Source organism: Enhydra lutris, unplaced genomic scaffold, assembly GCF_002288905.1.
Source record: "Enhydra lutris kenyoni isolate GAN:26980312 unplaced genomic scaffold, ASM228890v2 scaffoldscaffold40, whole genome shotgun sequence".
Taxonomy (NCBI): domain Eukaryota; kingdom Metazoa; phylum Chordata; class Mammalia; order Carnivora; family Mustelidae; genus Enhydra; species Enhydra lutris.
This window is the reverse complement of record NW_019154124.1, coordinates 11,964,051-11,989,019: the sequence shown is the minus strand read 5'-3', so window position 1 is coordinate 11,989,019 and position 24,969 is coordinate 11,964,051. Positions and strand designations below refer to the sequence as shown.

Genomic DNA, 24,969 nt, shown 5'->3' with positions numbered 1-24,969 from the left:
GCTGAGCATGCTTTTTGTCTGGCTAACACTACTTCATAGTTTAGACCTGTTGTCATTTCCTCTGAATAGCTTTACTTGACTCTCACTATCCTCTACTCTACATAGATCCCATCTTCGTTGTGTTTCCGGAGCACCTTTTGTTTTTATAATAAGAATACTGAGACACCGGAAAACAGCATGGAGTTTCCTCAAAAGGTTGAAAATAGAGCTACCCTCTGACCCAGCAATCACACTACAGGGTATTTACCTTAAAGATACAAATGTAGTGATCTGAAGGGGCACGTGCACCCCAGTGTTTATAGCAGCAATGTCCACAATAGCCAAACTATGGAAAGAACCTAGATGTCCATCAACAGATGAATGGATAAAGAAGATGTGGTTTATATACACAATGGAATACTATGCAGCCATCAAAAGAAATGAAATCTTGCCATTTGCAATGACATGGATGGAACTAGAGGGTATTAGGCTGAGTGAAATAAGTCAATCAGAGAAAGACAATTATCATATGATCTCCCTGATAGGAGGAATTTGAGAGGCAATGTGGGGGTTTTGGGAGGTAGGGAAGGAAAAAAATGAAACAAGATGGGATCGGGAGGGAGACAAACCATAAAACAAACTGAGGGTTGCCAGGGGGAGGGGGTAGGGAGATGGTGGTTGGGTTATGGACATTGGGGAAGGTATGTGTTATGGTGAGTGCTGTGAAGTGTGTAAACAGGGTGATTCACAGATCTGTACCTCTGGGGATAGTAATACATTATATGTTAATAAAAACTTAAAAATTAAAAAAAAAAGAATACTGAGACAGTGTTTTCTTTCTTTCTTCTAGACCTTGGACTCTCTGTAATAAACAACTCTATATTTAATCTCTGTATTAATAGAGGTCACCCAATACAATATCTGGTGAGAATATGTGGAATGATAAATTAATTGAGTAAAGTATGGTATCTCAGTAGCTTCTCCAGGAATTAAAAAAAAAAAAATTATGGTGCTTTCCATGTATGCATCAGTATACAAAGCACTTAGGATATTCTCATTGTTTATTTACATCCTAACCAGTCTGTCCATTTTAAAAACTAGGAAAAAAGAAAGGAAAAAGTATTGAGCCTCATTCTATAGTAACATACAGTTTACATAAAGTCTAATCATTTAATACTCTATATGGCAAAAAATTATATCTCACAAATAAATATCTACTTCAAAATCTGATCTCATTCAAAGCAATATTCTCCCACGGCACTTGAATTGAATTCTAAGGTTTCACTTCATTTGTGTTTTTAAATGCTTATACTCATCACATAAAGATGAAGCAATGTAATAAACATAACTTATTGTTTTAGGTATAATTATATATTTAATCACAGGTAAAACAATTGTTTATAGTCAGTTATGTAGGCCACTTGAGAAACATCAAAAAAGTTATTGCAAAGATGAGAGGGACAAAGCAATCAAGGAGGAAATATATAAAGAGAGTACTTGGTTAAGTTGTGAAAAGAGACTGGTCTGCCACTCTTTTTGAAATATGTGTCATTTAACCTCAGTGCAGTATTTGGCAATGTTGCCTTTCACTTTGAAATTCTCATCTTTTTCACTGGAGTTTAATAAAAATTGCCAATCCCCCCCCCCCCGCCCCCGACACACACACACTTTCTTGAATGATCCTGTTTACTTGGCTTTGCTGGTTTCCCTTCTTGTGTAAGTGGAACTATTTTCCAAGAATCTGGTTTTTGTTATCTTCTTTTGTATGTCATTTCTAGGAAATCCCACCTTCAGCTCTAAGTATCCTTTATATTCTTTAAAATCCAGATGTACAAGCTGTGACCTCTTCTCTGAGATCTGCCACTTACTAGCTTTAGATACTGATCATGAAGTGACTCTTGAGTTTCTATGCTTCCGTTTCTTTATCTGTATAGTGAATGTGATTGTAGAAATTCTCTCCTCTGATTGTCATCAGGAGTCAATGAGATAAATATATTCACTGGCTCCCAGAACCTGTTCCTCCTCCATGTTTAAATGTTTAGGTTCTGTGTAAATTAGGACAGTTTTTCTGGGCAGTGTCAGTTCCTTCATTCCATTTCTTTTCTTGCCACCCTGGTCATCTGCAAGCTTGTAACCTCTGCAGTGCACTGTCATTCCTTCAGGGTAAGCTTGTCCTCTTCAAATACAAGCAGCCTCAGGAGGAAGTTATATGCTAAATGGAAATCAGTTATTTGTTAAAAATGGGAATTCTGTTTTATAGTCCTATTTTTCAGCCAAGCACAGTGTACACACTTAAAGGTTCTGGAAGCGGTGTTGATTTTTTTTAGGGTATATTTCTTGGTCAGATTCTTTTTGAGATGGAAAAGAATCATACCACTTACTGACTCAATAATCACTTGACTTGGCTGAGCAATGCAGGCAGTACAGATCCAGCTGGCTTCCTCATGGAGCAGTTCTGCCTCTCCTGTGTTCCGAGGGCCTCAGGACACCACAGATCCCTGGAAATACCACTCCCACATTGATCCAGAGATCCAGTATGGGCAGGTGTGAAAACTAAGCATTCTATGTGTCTCTGGCAAGACCCTCTCCTTTTCCTCTCCCCTCACTCCTGACTCATCCCTGGCGTCACATTCTCACTGTCTAGAAAACAATGAGCAGATCTGAGTGGGTGGAGAGAGGGATAACAAGGATTGAATGGGCTGTCTTGGGCTCCCTTAGGTGATGAAAATATGCAGACTAGACTAAGTTCTGGGATTTTGTCCAGTGGTCTTTCTGGGTGATGGTATTTGTAAAGCTTTTGGGATCTTTTTACTAGCATCCATCCATCAATATCTCTTGTTTGTTAGGAGGAAATCAATTGAACTTATGTCTCTTATTAAAAATCTGGTTTATGTGGGCTAGTATTTACTTTCTGTTATTATCTGTCCATTAAACTGGAGAGGAGTTCTAAAATTACGAGTTTATTCATTGCATGAATGAGTAGGCTAATGGTATGTTTTTGCTGCCTAATATTTATTAGTATCTTTGCCAGTTGGACTTCCTATATTATCCAGTCTCCGCCCCTCCTCACTGCAGCCCATCCTTACTGGCTATAAGCCAGAGACAACAACACACATGAAAGTTAAACCCAGTTGAAATGTCTATTCTTCCCTGGATTCTGTGAATAACTAATGAGTCTTCAGGCTTCTAAGGGCTACACCAGTTTGCTGGCAGCAGTATAATGTTGAGCTGGAGACTGAGTCCTGAACGTCTGAATGTATAATGCACATTACTGGCACATTGTTGAATACCAGATAGTGAAATAATGGATAATATTTTATTTATGGAATTACATAAACTACTTTAAATTCTTCAGTACTCTCTCTTCCCTTGTATCTACCTCCTGACTTATGTTTGCATTGTTGTATTTAGAATATTTTTCCAATAGCGGCGTCATTAAATAAAATACAGTCACGCAACTGGTTATGGCATCATCATCAGAAATTACATGCTTAAAAAGTCTTTCAGGATATCAGACTAGTCAAGGTAATGTTTGATGATAGTTTCCAATTGTTCAAATATTTTTCATGAACAGGTAGTCTAATAAAAATATATGTGTGTACTTATGTTATCCATTTATATATTTTTAAAATACAGATGGAGTTCAGGTTTAATATAAGAGACTTGGATCCTCAAGTCTATGATTGGCTGCCATTAAAAGAACAGTTTGAAGAAATGACTAGCTTTAAAACAGATGCCTATAGTCATGCCATAACTGAGAAACTAAGTCCTTCTTGACTGTTTACTTAAATTTGAATTTTTTTCCTATCTCTACTAGTTTCAGCCTAGACTCTATAATCATTATTTTCCATCTATAAATCATACATGAATCATATATGAATATATATTTAATGTATTTTTATTGGTTCTTATATAATTATGTTGGTCCTTCTAACAGCGAATATATATTTAGCAATATTTAGCACTTAAAATAACATGAAAATCATTGCAAATAAGCAGTAAATATTCTGTGAATGAACTGAATAACACTACTTTGAAGTCTTATTAAGATCCCTCAATATTCATTAGTTACTAAACATGAAGCCAAAAGCTATCTAAAAATAGAATGCTCAAATCTTTATGAACTCTATTTTTGGATATCTGAACAATCATATTCTACTTTTTTAAAAATTAGCTTCATAGCAATTCAGTAATCTTTGATCACTCAGATTGTAGGGTCATTACTAAGTTTTTAATTAAAAGCTGGTCCAGTGAAGAGAATGTACACTGCTGGTTCATAACCTGAGTTTGGCACAGATGTGTTTTGTTGGGTCTCTAATATTTTTAAAAATGAAGTTGAGGGGTGTCTGGGTGGCTCAGTGGGTTAAAGCCTCTGCCTTCAGCTCAGGTCATGATCCCCGGGTTCTGGGATCGAGCCCCACATCGGGCTCTCTGCCTTGCGGGGAGCCTGCTTCCCCCCCACCCCTCTGCCTGCCTCTCTGCCTACTTGTGATCTCTGTCTGTCAAATAAATAAATAAAATCTTAAAAAAATTTTAAAAATGAAGTTGAATGAGTTCACGTGAGTCACGTATTTTCTAGTTTCTCATGGTGGCTACCCCTAGCTATGGTCTTACACATAATACTTATCTATCATTATCATCAGTACTAGCTAATAGCACCATAGTTTGGTTTTGAGGAAATACTTTGATTTGGAAGGTTATCTACATATCTACATACCTACCTACCTGTCCATCTAAAATAACACTTTAAAACTCTGACACTAAAATGAGACTCAAAAACAGAAAGGAAATTTAGGTACCATTTTTCAGAATACTCAATAGCAAGCAATATATTGTTTAGGGACTTAAACATATAGGGTAAAACTATGCCCAAAATGTCGTAATTATAGACAGATAAGATAGGATGATAGTTAACTTGAAGGAAGATATAAAGAGGTGAGTTTGAAAGAAGCTTCAAATATGATAGTATTCCATTTGTTAATTGAATCATTGGTTCCCAGGTGTTCATTATAAACTTTTTTTTTATGCCCCACACATATTTTGTTGATCATTTTTGTATCTAGGCAGTGTTCACTGAAAAAGAATAAAAGGGGAAAATGCACAAAACTATATATAGTTCAAAAATACACAAGAGTAAAAAGTATATAAATATACACATATTAAAACCATAAAAATGTAAAACAACACAAAAATTAAAATAGTGGTTGTTCTTTGAGAGTACAGAATAGGATATGATAGCAAAAGTCTCTAATAATATTGTCTGTGTTCCATTTAAGGGATCAGTGGATGCATGGGTGTTCAACCCTTTAAAATTTTTCATTGTATATCTATACACATATGTATTTATGTCACAAATTATTTTTGGTGGCTTTTAAAAATTTTTATCATAATTTTAACCCCCCCAAAAAATAAAAAATAAAAACTTCTAGATAATCTATTTATGCATGTCACACTGACAGAACCAAAGATAATCCCTATTTCTCTTGAATTCCAGTTAAGTGTACTTTCTTTGCCATGCAACTTAAGATCTGAAATAGACTATTGGAATTACTTTGCACACATACTGACATAACTGTATAAAAATGTAATACATCATCATTCCTTGAATAACAGATGACTCACTGTGATTCTATTACTTGGACTTTAATTAGAGAAACAGACCATTAGGAAGTATAGAATCTATATAAGGATTTTGTTGTAAGGATATGATCTTAAGTAAGTGATCACTGAAAGCCTACTGAAGATTGAAGGTTGGAGGTCAGGCAAAGGAAAGAAAGATGAATTTAAGAGAGGGGAGAGCAGGGACCAGCTAGAACCCATGAGGACAGCCCAGAACCCTGTCTGTTCTCACTGTCTCCATGCTAAAAGCTGAAGAAGAATCCAGAGGAAAACAGAGCAGCTGTATGCCTGCCTACTGTCCTAAGCAGTGTGTGACATGTGTGAGCTGCCAATAGTACGTGTGACCCTGTTCTAGCTGTCTGAGCATGCGGAAAGCACCGTGGCTGCTTGTTGGCTTCTGCCCTCCGTATCTCACACCAGATGTCTCTGGCGTCACGTTATAATGGGAAACATTTAGGGAAGGGAATTTTTGGAAACAGAGTTCACCCTAGACAAGTTTATGCCTTGCAAAATCAACACACTGATTCTCCCCTGCAAAAAGGGCTTCCAGGGCCGCACCGTGTCCTGTAGAAGGGCTCACCACTGCCCCGTCGCCCCACCCACTTTACATGCATTCTCCATCGTCCGCTCGTGCCTACCCCCTTCCTGTACATTTCAGTCTCCCTCATATGTGAGATTATTTGGTCTTTGATCATTATATCCACAGTGATGCTTAAATTAAAAACTGGGGCTGGTTTTTGTTTATCCTATAAAATGTTCTACAGATTTTAGTCAATGTGCTTTAAATAATCTATCTTCCAAATGCATATAGCGTTGTAATCTTAACAAAATTCCTTTGTGATGAAGTGTGTTAACATCTTCAAAATTTGTTATAAAATTCAATTACTCATTGCCTGTAGTGCTGACTAGTAACTACATTAGACTTAAAAGGTAATTTTTGCTTTGATGTATTAATTAACATATGCAAAATAAATACCCACCTCTTGTAATAGGGATATAATACAAGTTTATAAAAGCAGAGGGATGAGAACTGATTATTTAAAAAATGAACTTGCTATCCATATAACATAAATGACATTTTTTAAACTGTTGGTTATTTTTTATACCAGACTTACATAAATAACTGTCAGTGTAGTACACTAGAACCATTAATCGCAAATAGTAATGCCTTGAGTCCAAAGATGAGCCTTCTCTTTAAGCCTTCTGTTTTTGCTAGAGCTGAGTTAGCTAAAGACAACACAATAATTATGTATGATTACCCGTAAGTTTGCATCATTGGTTACCAGTGAGAAAACAGCTGTGGCTTTGGAGTTGTCCTTTATACACACTGGTGGGAGATCACTTACCCTGATCCCTGTGATTGAACCAAATCAGATAGATTTTTTTTAGTCAAAGAGTAGTCTCAGTGAGCTCACTCGTCTTGCTCCCTCTATACAGATATAAAGAAAGAAGGAGAAAAGGGAGGGAGGGAAAGGAAGGAAGGAAAGAAAGAAGGAAAACATTATAGGGAAATGAGCCCTATGTAGTTCTTACCCATGCAAAGAAATATACATATATATATATGTATATTTCTATGTATATATATGTATTTGTGTATATATGTATACACATAAATATATGTGTCTTTCTAAAAGGAAGCCCCTGATTTTTTTCAAGTTTTGTCAAAATTGTGTTAATGTAGTAATTGAGAGGTATTTTAATTAATGCATGTGTGTATATGTTATTTATTTAATGGCATTTAAAACATGAAACACTCAGAGATTACTTTCTTAGTTTAGAAAAATACATATGAATTGTGATGAGAAAATGACTAGAAAAATGATTCTGGTTTAGTCAAAGAAAAATGGACACAAAAAGCTTGTCAACTGAGAGTTTGCAATTCTAATCTAAATATAGTTTTAATCCCTGAAGTAGTATACATGATTTTAGTTGGCATGTTGCTGTTTATGGAAATATCTGATAATATAGTTTACATTATATAGGAACTTACACTAAGAGCCTCAAATCGGTGAAATACTTTGTGTGGGTGTATGGGGGTATGTGGTCTTACAGAAATAAGCATCCACATAAAAGAAGAGATGAGGAAAGACATGACCACAGATCAGTTTCAACCTAGGCAGAACAACCCCAGTACAAATTCATAACAATATCCAGTATTCTGTTTGCTTTCATTATTGATTCCTACCCTTAACGTTCAATGATTCCTTTGGAAGTTAATGTTTAAATAGCCTATTTGGAGTTTTTTTGTTTGTTTTTATATGACTATTTATGTTCTAATACATTCTGATGTAATTCTTATATCTTCACAGAAAATAAGTGAGGAGTAACCTCAATCATTCACTTACGTATTTTGGATATGAGTTTTTCTTGTTTCATTGATTGTAAAGGGAACAAAAATACTAAGGAAGCTCTACGTTCTAGTCAAAAACAGTATAAGAGGAGCTGACACACATCTCATTCATTTTTAGGAGCGACAGAATAAGAATAGAAATACCACAAATACATCATTGCATATACTTGTAAAGTGCAATCTCATGAATGATCACAGATTTCTAATATCCTGATTGTATAGTCTAGGAACCAATTGTGTAATCTAAAATGAAGAGTGCACCAACTGTGAATTCAGTCCTTTTCCCTTTTACAAATAACCAAAGGAAATATATTTAGAAATTTAAACCAAAAAAATCTGATTTTCAGAATGTCCACTTGAATTGTAGGAGTGTATGGGCCCAGGGCACCTGGGTGGCTCAGTCAGTTGAACGTCTGCCTTTGGCTTAAGTCATGATCCCCAGCGTCCTGGGATTGAGCCCTGTGTCAGGCTTTTGGCTCAGCAGGGAGCCTGCTTCTCCCTCACCCTCTGCTGCTGCCCACCCCCTACATGTGCTCTCTCTCACTATCTTTCTTTTTTTCTCGAATAAATAAAATCTTAAAAGCACCATCTTTAAAAAAAGAATATATATATATACATATATATATACCTTCAATAAATAGAACACCTTCATCCTAGACTACAGATGAGACTGATACCAGTGACCAGTTGCAGGTAACATTGCTTCCCAATTTTGGGGGCCTGTTAGTGAGTAAATAGTGATTTCTAAACAGATCATCAGTGTAATTATTTTTTAGCTGAAAAAAATAACATTCTGAGTGAGAAGCAGATAAACAGACAAACAGAAACCTGTGTAAAATGTTTATTGTTGACTCAAAGACAATAGTAGGCTGGAAACTCCAAGGTATTTGAGTATAAGTTCCCTTGATGGCTTGATTTTCCTTTACAGAATTTTGAGTAGTGGGTATGTAATCTCTCCTTACATACTCTTGTTGGTGGAAACTCTCTGAGCTTCCAAATTCGCCTGGTTGGTCTTTTAATGAAAATTCGTGCTAAAATGCGGTGAAGACGTCTCAGATATGACTGTGAAGTCTCCTGCAGGCTTTGCAGCCATCCGTTCTCTACCATTTCAAGTCTAACGGCCAACTTTCAACCTGCTGCAGGTCTTATTATCGTGCTTCTGAAATGATACTTAAAAGGAATAAATAGGCCTGAAGTTTGGAGATTTTCCTTAATGGTATTGTTGCTATAGTTACAGCTGAAATGTTATATAAAGCAAATTGCTTATTGATGGAAAAATGCTGAGTAGCACAGCAGCGTCCCTCTTCTGGGTTTTTATTGCCTTCATTTCCTACTTTGCTCATAAGATTAATGGATTTGTGGAGCATTGCTTTGAACAAGCCCTAATGATTGGATGTTAAGATAAATGCATTCTATTAACATGCACCAGCTGACAATTGAATACATTTTAGTGTGTTGTGATCGACATGGAGTTATTTTTTATACACTATTTGTTTATCAGAATTTCCCCTACTTGGAAATGAATTTGGTATCCAGGTTATTAATGTTGAAGCCCTAGATTAAAAGGTGATTGGTCTCACAGAGTCTTCTGAATGTATTTGATACATTTAATAATAATATAGATAAAATCTTTTATGTTTTATACTATTAGGAGATATTTATAGGATACTGAAAATAAAACATAATTTAAGAACCTAGTGAAACCAATGAAATGGAAATAGTCTGGAAGCATCCATAACGATGACTTGTAAGTTAAAAAAAAAAAAAAGCCTCCATAAGCACTATATTTTCCTATGTATTTTCTTGTATTTTCTATGTAGTAAACCCAATAATATAACAGCAATGGCTTTATTTTATATAAATATATATACATGATATGTATTTTCTGATTGTCTTGCTGGGTTTTTTTTTTTTTTTAGATTTATTTACTTATTTACAGGGAGAGAAAGAGAGAATGAGTAGGGGGAGGAACAGAGGGAGATAATCTTCAAGCAGACTCCCTGCTGGGCGTGGAGCAGGGCTGATGGGCTCCATCTCACAAACTATGACATCATGACCTGAGCTGAAACGGAGTCAGACACTCAACCAATTGAGCCACCCAGGCACCCCGTCTTACTGTCTTTATTTTCAAAGATAAAGCTGTAACTCTGTTGGTGTTTAGCCTTACCACAAACAATGAATAGTCAAGTGTTTTGCAATTTGCAGAAAGAGTTAATGCTACATGTGGTAACATCCTTTCAGGTGGTAAGAACCATATATGGACAGTGATCATTTACGCATTGAATTTCTGTATAATTTAGGCATCTTGCTTATTTTATCCCCAGATTGTTAACTGGTCTAGAAACCTGATGCGTGTTTAGTAGTGTGGCTGTTGACAAACTAAGAGGGCAGATAATGTTTTTTTGGACCTAGAAATGTTTAATTAAATCCCTGAATACAGGGATACAAAAATCTTTGGGATTATTTTTGGTAAAGAATGCAAAAAAAATTGTGAACTACAGATTTTTACATCTTACGTGGTTGTAGAGTATTTCCTAAATTGTCACTTGTGAAGCCAACTTTTCTACTAATTGTGTCTGTATTTAACGGTAATATGACAATGGAAATAACCCATATGCCCAAAATGAACTTCCTTGAAAATTAATTTTCACTCACTTTACTCATTATTAAAATTTGATCACTTTGGCCTTTCTCATTTCTACTTTTGATTTTACCCTAGCCTCTGCCATTTCATATGCCCTCTCTTAATAAAATTTAATTTTGCATATTTAAAGAAATATGCAAATTTTGGTATTACTGTACTTTCCTCCCCTTTTTAATTCCTTATTGATATTATAACTTCCTCTGCTTGCTGAATTTGTTGGCATTCTAATTTTGGTTCTAGAGCTGCAGAAAGAAGAGACACATATATGAGTCTTCCAATTCAGCATTTCTAATTGTCTGCTGAAAAAATTCTCCTTTGAGATTCATGAATTATCAAATTCCGTATGTTCTAAACAAATTCATCAGACAAGCCCATTGAAACTATTATATCCTTTCCATTTCCCTTATATGTAAATATATTTTTACTATATATTTATTTTAACCCGTATCTTAGTCCTCCTACTTTAATGCAAGTTCCATGATGAAATAAACTTTACACATATCCTTGCTCAATGGTATATGTACTCCATAGATATAACTAAAATAAATATATACAGAGTAGATACATAAGTGAATTATGTTGTTATTATTTGACATGTAAATTCAGCAAATTCGGTTTCCAAATGAATTTTTTAAACTTTTATTTTATTTTTTGAATTTTAGTTTATTTTTTTAATTATTTAAATTAAAAATTTAAATTATTTTGGGGCGCCTGGGTGGCTCAGTGGGTTAAAGCCTCTGCCTTCAGCACAGGTCATGATCCCAGGGTCCTGGGATCGAGCCCCACATCGGGCTTTCTGCTCCGTGGGGAGCCTGCTTCCTCCTCTCTCTCTGCCTTGCCTCTCTGCCTACTTGTGATCTCTCTCTGTCAAATAAATAAAATCTTAAAAAAAATCTTATTAAAAATTTTTTAATTATTTTAAATTTTAATTTATCTTTTAAAGAGACTTATTATGACCTGAGTCGAAGGCAGAGGCTTAACCCACTGAGCCACCCAGGCGCCCCCAAATGAATTTTGGTGACAGTTAATCAAAGTGTAAAGTCAAAAGAATTAGACTTGTCTCAATAATCTTATTTCAAATGCAAATCAGTCATGCAACTGAGAGACCAAGTATAAAAATATCAGGTTTAACTGCATAAGGAAGGAAATTTAAGGAAAACACAAGTTTAATCTAGCCAGTGATGCTCTCGGGATAAGATCCTTTTTTTTTTTTTTCTAGACTGACATTGTCTTCCTTTTGCCTTGCAGACCATACTAGTGTGGTTATCACTGCTTGTAGTTTTATCAAACATTACTTTAAATTGGGAAAAATGAAGTATTTTTTGTGACACTATAGGTTAAATAGAGGATACCTTGTATCCTCTTACCTAAGTTTTAAATATGTGAAAATAATGAGTATATTGCTTTGAAATAGTCACTTTGTTTATTTTCTCAACACATTTTCATTTTAACAAGAGCTGTGTACCACTGTGGTATCATATGCTATTACTTATAAGATGTTGAGATGACAACTTTGTTCCGAAGACTCAGATAAAAGAATCACACTATTATTTTGATAAAAATTTGCAGTGTAATGATACCAGTGTTCCTGGTATATAAAACACTCCCTAACTTCTTTACATTAGGACCTGGCCTGCCAAGAATGCTTAAAGCACACCTGCTTTTGGTTTTTAGAATCCGTGTGACAAAAGAGCAGTGATGCTGCTTTTGCATCCCCTTTTGTTTTTAAAAAATGGCAGGTTCTGGATGAAAATATCCTCTGATGTGACTCAACTGAGTCATGGTTTTTAAAACCACAACACAGGTAAAGGTTGATTTTCTGTAGGACTCTGGAAGTGCCCACTCCGGGGACTATTGGGCAGAAGGGCTGGAAAGAGCTTTTCCTATTTGACACAAGGAATCAAACCAGTTTCTTTCCTAAGACTTTTCTATAAAGTTCTGATACAAAGAAGCCACCATTCACTTGAGAGTTGCTGAGACCTGAAATTAAGAAGAGAATTGGTATTGGATGATTGTACACAGAAAAGAGCAAATGAACCTGTAACTCATACTTCTATAGACCACATTTTACAAAAATTAAATAATGGACTTTTGTCCTAACTTTTTAGATAAGTAAATAAGAATTGTAATGGCTTACAGGTTGTAAAACAGTCATCATTATTATTTTTTTAAAGATAATATTTATTTGAGTCAGAGGGAGAGAAAGAACACCAGTGGGGGTTAGGGGGAAGGTGCAGATGGATAGCAATGAGCAGACTCCCTGCTCATCCCAGGACCCTGGGATCATGACCTGAGCCGAAGGCAGATGCTTAATTGACTGAGCCACCCAGGTGCTCCTAAGTCATTATTATTAAGCAACTTTTTTTTTATATCTCTAATGAAATTAGAAGCTGAAATAAGAAATAAAACTTAGATCCCTAATAATATTCTAGAACAATGAATGGTTTTAAGTCCTGTAACTAGAAAGAGTGATCCAGTATGGAAAGCAGCTTGAAACTGAACTCAGAAAACAGTGCAACATATGAATACAATACTATTTCTATGCCCTTCCAACCTTGGACTTTACAGAATAGGTATTTGTTAAGTAACAATTAGAAGCTACATGTATAGCCTTTAGCTCTTACATTATAATATTTATAAGGTAAGAAAAACATAGCATATATCTATAAGGGAAGAATTCTGCAATATTATTAGTCTAACATAATCAGTCTCCCATGCCATCATTTGTATGTGTTATGAGAGATTTGTTTTCAGAATTTAGCTTACAAAAGAATCAACCAAGAATTAACCAGTTTATTTACTCCTTCTCCAACTCCCAGGATCCTGCTAAAACAGTTTTAGGAATTCCTAGGAATTTGCATGTCTTATGACCACCTCAGGCTGTTGGTACAAATGGCCCATGGATTATACTGAGAAGCAGAAATTCAAGGAACTATTTTAGTCAGCGATTCAAAAAACTCTGGGGGAAAGATACCAAATAATTTGAGCCAATGATTGTGTCTTGCTCAGTTGCATGAGAAATGTGAATATTATTAAGAATAAAATTATTTTTCAGCCCTAAAGCAGATAGAGAATTATGCGTGAACGATTCTTGAAAACTTTTCATGTACTTTGTGAAGTTCTACTCTGGTAGATCGAACTACATTTGGCCCACATCAAGAGATAGGAGATTGGGGCGCCTGGGTGGCTCAGTGGTTAAAGCCTCTGCCTTCGGCTCAGGTCATGATCCCAGGGTCCTGGGATCGAGCCCCCCATTGGGCTCTCTGCTCAGCAGGGAGCCTGCTTCCCTTCCTCTCTCTCTGCCTGCCCCTCTGCCTAATTGTGATCTCTGTCTGTCAATTACTTTTGTGTAAATATATGAAATACCAATTTTGAAGCCCCCACACTCCAAAATACTCTGTTTGAAACAAATGCAGATTCTTCACCAAAAAAGTGAATATTCCCCTGACTCCACATAGCCTCCCCCCAACCCCAGCTCCATCTTTAATGCTATATATATTTTTTTCTTCCTTATGGTGAGGAGAGTGAATTGCCAATCTCTAGGGGTTCCTCATATTTTTAGATTATAAATAGTCTTTTTGCAGTCTTCCTTAGAAGTCACTATTTCATTGATTTGGAAAAAAAGGACCTACCTTCTCCCTATACAAAAGAGCAACTAGTAATTACCAGCTGTTAACTTAATATAGGCATCAAAACAGATCCATTATAATATAGTTAATCTGTTCATTGCTGTTTTCTTTGCAGATTCAAGAATGGCTTTGTTTAAATTGCCAAACCCAGAGAGCAATATCAGGACAGCTCGGAGATATGGGCAAAATGTCACCTACACCTTCAGGACCAAAAGCCTCTCCTATGCCCGTGCCTCCAGAACAACCATCTCAGAAAGCAGCAATGCCCCCCCAAGCAAAAATGAAAAAGAAGGAACAAGAAGTAAAAACAGAAGCTGAGCAAATAGTTCCAGAAAAAGTGAAAGAAATACCATCAGTTGAAAAGATTCTCCCAAAGGTGACCACAGATCACAAACAAGAGAGTCAACTAGAGAAAGACAAAACTTCAGCCCCTCAAGAAGAAAAGCCACCCTCTGAGGACAAAAAGGCACTCCCAGAAGAAAAAAAGCCACCTCCTGAAGAAAAGAAACCAACCTCTGAAGAAAAAAAGCCAGAACCTGAAGACAAAAAGTTACCTCCAGTAACAAAACCATCAGCTCTAGAAGCGGAACAGAAACAAGACTTATTTAAAACTCAAGTACCAATCACTGAAGAAAAGCCAGAAGGCAAAGTGACTCCACAGGTAGTACAGGAGATGCCACCACAGACCAAAATGGAAGATAAACCCTCTGGCCCGCCTCCAAGTTTGCCCAAGGAAGACGATGAGGCAACTCAAACAATGAAAGAACAACCACAGGCAGCAGGCACAGCAAAGCCTGATCGGGTGGAACCTGGAAGAGAAAAAACAGTAAGTTACATTTTCCTGTCTTTGCACTGTCTTATATATATGAAATTTGTGAATTTTTACCTAAGTACAGAGCGCGCTTAATGGTAATTATGTAAGTGCAAGCCTTGGATTGGAGGCACTTTTGGAAATGTGTAACAGTTGCTGAAATGAACAACTTGGGCTTTCTGACAGCTTGATCTAACTTAAATAAAGCATAAGTATCAAATTTATTTTCCTTGCTTTTATGCATATCTGATAATTTACTGGAATTCTGGAGAGTGATAAGAAGAGTTTCTTAAATAAGTTTCTTCTCCTCTCTTCTATGAACATAAAATCAGTATCCACCTTTAATATAAAATAATATGTGTCTTGGGGCACCTGGGTGGCTCAGTGGGTTAAGCATCTGCCTTTGGCTCAGATCATGATTCCAGGGTCCTGAGATCAAGCCCCACATCAGGCTCTCTGCTCAGCAGGGAGCCTGCTTCCCCCTCCCTCTCTGCCTTCCTCTCTGACTACTTGTGATCTCTCTCTCTCTCTCTCTCTCTCTCTCTCTGTCAAATAAATAAATAAATAATCTTTAAAAAAATTCTATAAAAAAATAATATGTGTCTTTATATAAGTTTCTATTCACTTAGTCACTGGGTTAAGCAAGTCAACATGTTTCTTCTTGCTTGAAAGCCTTTTAAGGAGCCACCAGCCATAAAATGATTAAACTGCAATTGCCAAAAAAAAAAAAAAAAAAAAGTGTGGCTAAAATTCAGGACAAAAGTTAATTTTAGTATTTAACATGATTTTAATATAACACACTCTATTTGGAGTTTGTTTAATGTGTTTATTATTGAAGGATTATTTATAATCCTGGCATCATCTGGAATAATATATGTTCTCTTTCTTTAGTGGCAACTTTTAAGAGTATCCATTTTAACCTCTATCTGTACAAGCAATAATGTCATTTTTAGAAGAACTCTGTTTTAGAACTACATGAGATCTTACATCATATCTGGTTGAATGATTTTACCTCACAAATAACAGCAGTGACTTGAAGGGAGAAAAATGACTTATCAATATTAGAAATTAGTATTAGAACTTTAATAAGAATCTATAGACCATTTTTTTGGTGTTTTCGGTTTTACACATGGTTACTAACCCATCTTTGATACATGTTGTATCACTCATTAAGTACATCCTGGTCTACCTTCATTACATGAATGAGTGTATCAGAGTCAGAACAGGTGCCTGTATATTCTTTATTCCAATGGCTGGATCTAGTAACATGACCACCACCCATTGCTTCTCCTAGCTAACCACTTGGCAAAACCTGGTGTCTTTGGCTGTTTCTCTGTTTGTGAAGTGCCCCTGGCTTTTGTGACCCTTCCCTTTTTGTTCTCTTTTTGTCTTTCTGCTCATGCTTTATGAGTTGTACTTTGACTTTGTGTATTGCTTTCTTTCCTAATCTCTATGTGCTTAGGTTTTCTTTGTGTTTTGCTTTGGTTTGAGTTTTGTCTTCTTTGTTCTTAGGGGAGCCACATGAGCAATTCTTAAGTCTACCTGCAACCCTCCTGGCCCTCTTTTGAGTATCAGATTTGTGTTTTCAAATACCCAGTTTGAGTTCTGCTTCAAAGCCTTACTGTAAACCGGAACTCATTTGTTCGAATCTCATCCACTCTCTATAGAAGCAGTTTCTTCTGACTTTGTTTCTGGTAATGACAATATCATTCATTCGTCTCTAGTCTCCCAGTCACTACCCTTTTGAGTACTCTCAGATTTCTTCTTACCTGCCCACCTTTGCTCTCTGCATCCAATTTATCACATTCCTGTCTGTTGATGCCTATTCCTAAGGATGCTCCTAATGATGGCCTTCATGACCTATCACTAATGATTCAAGGAATCTAATTATGTCACCGTGCCTGCTCCCTGCTCTTTCTCCCTACTTCCGTATATATGGTTGTCAGATCATTTTTTTTTTGTTTACTTATGCGTGGCAGTTTTATCTTATTACAATGACCTCAATAGAAGATGACAAATGTTCATTTTACTTTTTCATTTTTAATAAAAATAACATTTTTATTACAAAAGAATATTTATTATTTATTCATTTATTTAAATTCAATTAGTCAACATACAGTACATCATTAGTTTCAGATGTAGTGTTCAATAATTCATTAGTTTTGTATAACACCCAGTGCTCCTCCCATCACATGCCCTCCTAAATAGTCAATACCCAGTTACCCCCTTCCCTACCCACTTACCCTCCAATGACCCTCAATTTGTTTTCTAGAGTTAAGAGAATTATTTTCCAAATTTCACATAATTTAACTCTGTCACTCAGATACTGCTAATGATTTCCCATTGCTTGTTAAAGAATCTAAACAAGAAATAGCCAAATATTTTATTAATGTACTTTTTAATTTTATTTTACACCTTCATCACTATCTTTTTATCACATCCTTTTATCACTACTTTTTCTTTTATTTTACTACCTTGGTATGTATGTACTTATTTCTGAATCAAATGTATACACTTATTTACTAATATATTATCAACAATAGAAAACATTCACAAAAACATAATATAAATCAGTGAAATAAGCTAAAATTATTGTTAGTTTATTTAATATAGATACACTTGATCACCTTAATCACATTAAAATATGATTAATAATAGTATTTTAGAGAGAGCATTGATTGTGCTTTAACATTTTTAAAAGTCTTGGTCTAAAGTTTTATGATAGAGTTATTTGAATTTCATCTTTTAAGTTAAGCTTATTTTGGTATTTTGAGGTTTAGTTTTAATGACCATCCATAACAAGAACGATAACCCGCAAGGATATATCAGAATTAAAAGGACTGGATCAGAGTTTGTACTTGCCAAATCTTGCTACGTGTTCTCCTAGTTTGAAACTGAAAATAAATTTTTTTTAAGATTTTATTTATTTATTTGACAGACAGAGATCACAAGTAGGCAAAGGGGCAGGCAGAGAGAGAGAGGAGGAAGCAGACTCCCTGCTGAGCAGAGAGCCTGATGCGGGACTCGATCCCAGGACTCTGGTGATCATGACCTGAGCCGAAGGCAGAGGCTTTAACCCACTGAGCCACGCAGGTGCCCCTGAAAATAATTTTTTTAATTGTGAAAAGTCCACAAACAGATGTTAATCTTCCCTGATACCAATAATTTGTTCTTGCTATCTGTCAGAAAATGAGGAATTTAATATATACATATTTACATATATATGTATATGTAAATATATATATGTGTGTGTGTGTGTATATATACACACACACACAAATTCCTTTAAAGCCCCGCTGGAGTTCCGCATCTGGAAGGCTTAGAAGCAGATTAAAATACTCTTTTTAAAATTTGTTAAGGGAGCAGATATGACAGTTTTTAAAAATGACATATGCCATTTTATATAGCACAATCACAAGATTTCCAAATTTCTGTTTCAGAGGGCTGTTTTCACATGATAATTCTCTTAAAGAGAATTTATTTTCCTTTTATTTTTATGTTTGAGTTTTTTTATTTCTATATTTTTATGTTTATTTTTTACTAAATACTTACTAAGTAGCATATTGCTGATAACTAGGGTTTACTTTCTCCCATCTACCTTTCTCCCTGCCCCCCACTATCCCTGTCATTAAAGATAGTCTTCAAGATATTAAGTTTCATCTCTATAAAACATACATCACATCCGTAAAATCCTGAGTCACTCTGTCCTATTCTGACCTACTTGTCACCAGATATAGTAAATGAATTTCACAGATACCGATATCTCTGTAATCTTACCCTTTTAAAAATAACAATTCAGTCAAAAAAAGCCAACTCTTCAGTAGGTAATATACTTGGTGGCTTAGAGTAGCACTTTAAGTATTACTTAAGCAGAAATAGTATTTAAACTGAAAATATTAAAAATATCTACACTTTGATTCTGTTATTATCAAAACTTTTGCTACTCACTTTGTTATAATTTCTCCCAAACCTTCTAGTTATTTATTTATTCTTTCCAGCAATATTTGCTGACAAAAAAATACAGTTTCATTTGTCACCATATCATTTCGTACATATTACTTCATCCATTTTTCCATGCTGGATATATCAAGTTTCTCCAGATGACGTGTGACTTTTTTTTTGTCTTTTATTATCAAATAAGAAAAATCAAAAGAAGATTATAAGTGTTTATTTTTCATTTTATTGAAAGTTGGGGAAGTTCTAGAATTTGCAGAAAATTTTAGAAGTTTGTGATGGTGTCATATCGCTTGCTATGGTGCTAAAGCATGTTGTGTTTAGGCAAGGTTTGGTATTGGCAATAATGGACGTCAATACAGATGTCCAATAGGTTTCCTGATAAAGGCAGGCGTTTTTGGCAAACTGTCAGATCTGGTTTAACTTGGTCATCGTTGCCTTTATGTTGCAATGTGGCTGATGAAAAGCTTGTAATAATATGATGAGTGTCAGCTTCTTTAGTTTTGTGTTTGTCATGTGTTTGTGTATTTCTTATGTTATTATCTTTATGACGTGATTTTTGTTTTGCAAGAATCTTTTGTCTACCACTTACCTGTAACAGGAAAGCTGGCGTAATTGCTAATAAGTAATAAAAGCCAGAGAGCTGCCCAACTGAATAGGAAACCTCAGTATAAAGATGGATGAATAAAGTGACTACCTCACTATAACGTCTCCTTAGAGTGTAACTCCCAGTTTTTCCTCAGGATTCCTTACAGAACAGGAACCAACTCATATAAGAAGTAAAGGAACATTAGTGTCAGTCCATTTATTAAATATTAGAAGCATGTAATTTTGAATTTAAAATATAGTAAAAATCTTTACATCTCTTCTAGCCCATTAGATCATTTTCCAAACTCACCTAGGCCTTTGCTTCCCATGGCCAAGACTCCTGTCCAAATAACTTAGTTTGGCTTTCTCAGCCTTGTGGAATATGGCTCCAGTATAACTTGCACTCAGGTCCCTGTACATTGTTGCTGCTCACTTCCGTCAGCCTGAAGTGACCACTTTTCTCCTCGGTGGCTGTCACTTTTGCTGCTAAACTCCCTGTGTTGACTGGTGTTAAGTTTGTTTTTTGTTTGAAATCAAGATAATATTCTTAATTTATCTCTTAGAATATTCTCGGCACTATGTTAAGTATTTTCTTGATCGTTTCATCCGCACAACAGTGGATGAGGTAAATATTGTATCTTCTTTAAATTGAAGAAAACTAAATTTCTGTACCCAGGATCATATGGCTAAGGATTCAGCAAAGCTAAGATTATAGTCCAGTTCTGATTATAAAAGAGTGGCTTTTCAACACTACCCGTCAGTCTTATGACACTTGTACCATACTGCCAATACATTATGATAACTATTCTTCTCTCTTAGCAACTACTGCTATAATCCCATGTCATTTGTGTCCTTCGTATTTTCATAGTATATTGTTTACATTTCTTTGTCACCATATCTTTTTGTCTGTCCATTTATTCTTCTCAGCCAAAATGTGTTTGTCAAATGGAATTAAAATGCATCCTCAAATATAATAAATAATTTGAAAGATAGTCTTCTTTACTTTTTTGTTTACTATTTTAAAATCTCATGTTGCTACAGAGTTCTCTCTTTTTATCTATATACTTAAACAGAATACTGCTTGTCTGCATTTGATGTATTACATTGAAACACTATAGCTCTCCTGATAAACACCAAAATTTGAACATCCGTTAGCATAAACTTTTATTTCTGCCTAAAAATGACCAAGAGATTAATAATCAAGTTATGTAGAAGTCAATGTATATAATGACAGCATAATCAGGATGAAAAATAATGAGTTTTTCTGTAGTGAAAAAGATTCCCATGTAGGTGAGAATATTCAGTTTTTCTCTCCAGTCCCACTGAAATTATGGACTTAATCTTTAGAGTGTTTAGAACAATCAGGCTAGTAATCCATTTTGACCCTTCCATTGTATAAATGATTAAAGATCATTCATTTGTTGTTTTACTTTGGCCCATTGAAATAAATGGCTTGGGAAAATTAAGGTATATTGCATCCTTTCTTTGTACAGTCTTAAATTTACCAACAACATGGCAATATTCAGTAAACTTCCATTTGCCTTCAGTATGAAAAGCTAAACATCTCTGCATTTATGAAAGGGGCTGAACTGAGTTTGCCAGTACAGGTGTGTCTTGGCACTTTCTACATCACTAGAGAAGGCTTCAAGATATGCCACCATCGAAGAGTTTCAAATGGGTCAAGTTCATCACTGCCTCTCTCTGACTGGTCTCCAGGTCAGTAAATGGCAGGGGAATATTAGAAGGAAAAGGAATTCTCCACTCTCTACTTTTAGTTAGTAAGTAAAAAAATATATCTATATATAAATATATATGAATCTTAGCCTCTGAAAATTTTGCTTAATTGTTTCATATACACAGCGAGAAAGGCTCAAGTACTGTAATTCTATACATGGGAAAAGTGCAATAACAGTAACAGCAAAAGTAAGTGCAGTAGGCTCTAATGCTAAATGTACTCAAAAAAATGCACAGAAAATGTGTTCCTCAGGGGAATTGAAAAATGACATTGCTATTAAAAAAATGAAAAGGTATGCAGGTATGCTTAAATTATGTTTGTTCCCACTCACTGCCTCCAAGTAACAAACAAAATTTCTTGTGTAAAAAGTAGATGCATGGAATTTTCCTCTTAAATAATCATTTCAGAGGTCATTCTAGATGGTATTACATGTAAAAAATGAAATAGATAATTAATTTCATTTTTTGATTATCCATTCAAATGGAGAAAATAATGCATACATAAGAAAATTCAGTGATATACATATATATGTGTTATATATATTATATATGTGTAATTTATAAAGAACTATTTGAATCTGTTCATTTCAGTAAATCTTAATATATTATCATAAGTAGTTTAACATTCTTCTCAAAAATAAGTATACAACCATACATTTTTTTTAATAACCATATTTTTTTTTGGAGCAACTAGGAGAAAACTCTCAATCTTTTAGTTCTAGGGACTTAGAAATTTAGAAGAAAATAAGTCAAATTACACCGCCTTCTTGTAAATCCTTTGTTCATATTCCTTTAGAGTTACAGTACTCCAGACAGCCATTGGAAGATTAAATAATTAGAGAAAACCAAATCCAACTTACACACTGTGTTTTATGATCTTCTCAGTTCCATCTACTTTGATCAAATTATTCCCTTGTTTATATATATATATATATATATATATATATATATACACACACACACATATATATATATATATATCCATGAATCAAGAGTTTGCAGTGTTATATCTATATAGCCCAGTTAACTTGTGTGGGGATAAATACATGGACAGATGAGTGTCTCAGTATATCTATCTCTGCATATGAAGAGCAACTTTTTTCTTTTTTTGATTTTAGCAGCAGAGGGTAAAGAAAACATGTAGGAGCCTTAAAGAAGCAAAGAGCTTGGTCAGCATATGATCTGGTAGTTAACAGCTAACAGTGTAATGAAAAAGCAGAAGGTCACTCTCCTTTCTCAGGAGACTTTACTCCTATGCTAGTTAGTGTGAGAAGAGTTGACATTATGAATTTTTTTTTTCAATTTACTGTGGCACAATAAATCCATGACCAACTGTTTCTTCTAAATAGTTCAGACAAATGCCCTTTGGTCACCTAACTTGATTTTCTTATTAACCACCCCAAACATTTTATCTTAGACCCACAAGCCTGTAGAGAAAATGTTTGCAGCCATTAGCCACTTCATAATATGGAAAGGAAGAGTCATTTAGAGGGAAAAATCATCACAGCATCATCATACATAAATAATGATTGAATCCTCTGCGGAATGTGGAGGAAAGAGACCAGGAGAGGGGCAGGAGGGAGAATTGGGTAGAACATGGTACTAAGGAAGGAAAGAAAACATGAACATATGGAGAAAGACCACAGAAGGGGATTGTAGGTATTTTGATATTTATGTATGTTAGTCTTCTATCTACTGTATCTTAATTTCCTTTTTACATTGTATGTCTGGTCCTAATCTTATTTTTGTAAAATGTAGACCTTGTAGAATTCATTGTATGAAACTATAATTTTTCTTTTATTATTATACTCAATTGTTATATATAACAGTGGTTACATTTTCTCCATATATATGGATAATTTATTACCTTGTTCTGTTTTATAACTTATGCAGACACAAAATAAAGAATATAAATGACACCTTCACAAATTTGGTTTTTTTTTATTTTATTTTTTTTCCTCACAAGGAGCTTAGGTGCCCCATCACCTTGGTTATGGTATTTACTGTGATTTAGTGAAGGTTGGGAAGGAAGATAAAGAAAGACATAGAAAGCATATTGAACTCAAAAAAATTGTGCTCATCATTGTGTGGGATGTGAGGAGAGAGGAACATCTGTCCACTTGGACCGTCTGGAAAGATTTTGTTAGAAGTGTGCTTCTTCTGTGCTTACCTCTTTAATGTGCAGCTCTTAAGACAAAGGAACCAAAATTAGTCAGGTGCTCATCAGCCCTACTACTAAAGTCTTACCGCTGCTGAAAAGTAAGTTTTTCCTGGGGAGACGTCTGAAATGACCCAGGAAAGTTAATTCATGATAAACCAAAGAGTACATATGGGTTTTTTGTTTTTTTTTTTTTTGCATAAAGTCATGAATAATATATCACCACTTTTTTAAAATTTGAGTTGTGTCATGTTGTAAATTTGGCCAAAACATTTTACCATATAATGCATTCAAGATACATCTCTAACCATACCTAGTAACAACAGGTAGTGAGAAGAATGTGAATGTAAAATGAATGTCAAACTGACAGCGTCTATATTTGAGAACTCTATAGCTAAAAGAAGAAGGGAAAGGAAAAGGAGGAGGAGAAGGAGAGGAAAGAGGAGAGAAGGAAGGAAAGAAGGAAGAAAGGTTTTTGCATGTTTGTGTTTTTGTTGTTCAACCTGACCTCTATCTGATCATTTGGGCTACAGATGGGTTGGAGGAGCCCATGCATACAAACCCGCTGAAAATATTGAGATGGTTAGTTCAGTATACAGACTTAGTGGAATTGAGGTGGCCTCTTAGTCCAGGGTCAGACATAACATGTCCTCCTGGGGCTCGTTTTCTGACTTCTTCATTCCACAGGGCTGTGGGGTTATTTTAACACTCTACTTTAAGCATGGAAACCAACTGGATTAGTTGAGTTTCATTTTGCTCATAGATATTTTTAATTTGGACTTATGCAAAAAGTCTCTATGTTTATCATTTTCATTTAAGGCTACTCTGATTCTTGAACCAAATTGCTGACATGGCCTCATCCCAGCCAAAGGAATGCAGCAGATTAAGGCTGTGATTTTTCTACTTAGTGTCTCAGCTCCCTGGAAAGCCCATGGTCCCATTTGCAAAAGTTTGTTATTGTACTAGTTAAAAGGAACTGACTTTGACATAGTGTAAAGGTAAAAGTCCAAGTATTCTCAAAATCAGAAGACATTTATAAATGACATTTTCTTTGAGGTATGATGCTGAAGATAAATAAGATTAACACCACTACAAAAATAATAGATATTTCTCTTTAGCGAAAGCCATGAGTCAGACTAATTACTGCATAACTTTTTCAGTATTTCAGTATTTCAGTATTATTATTAGTGATAATTACTAATAATAATTATTGTAAACTTTTTCAAAGTCTCTAAACCTTCACTTCAAATGATATAGGATAATAATATTAAGAGCAATCCCAAGGAAATATAGTGTCTTACTGTCTTTTAAAGTGTCTTAAAAGATACTTAGTAGTGTCTTATTTGAATCTCTCTCTTAAAAAAATACCTCTTATGTTAGCTCAGACAGATATCATTATGGTCATATTACCTGCAGGTTTTTGTTAAGTAAATTTTCCAACATCTCTTACAACTTGTAGCCAGGTACAAAACCCATCCTCTGATTTTTTTTTTCTTTCTTTTC

The 24,969-nt window shown here is 35.0% G+C and overlaps 1 protein-coding gene across 1 annotated transcript in view; it reads left to right on the top strand.

Annotated features, from left to right (window-relative positions):
• LOC111155313 (piccolo presynaptic cytomatrix protein) overlaps positions 1 to 24,969 on the top strand; it is a 418,957-nt gene that overhangs the window by 199,492 nt on the left and 194,496 nt on the right. Inside the window, 1 exon segment of the mRNA XM_022515457.1 lies at positions 14,337 to 15,047. Within this exon segment, the coding sequence (XP_022371165.1) occupies positions 14,337 to 15,047 (711 nt within the window).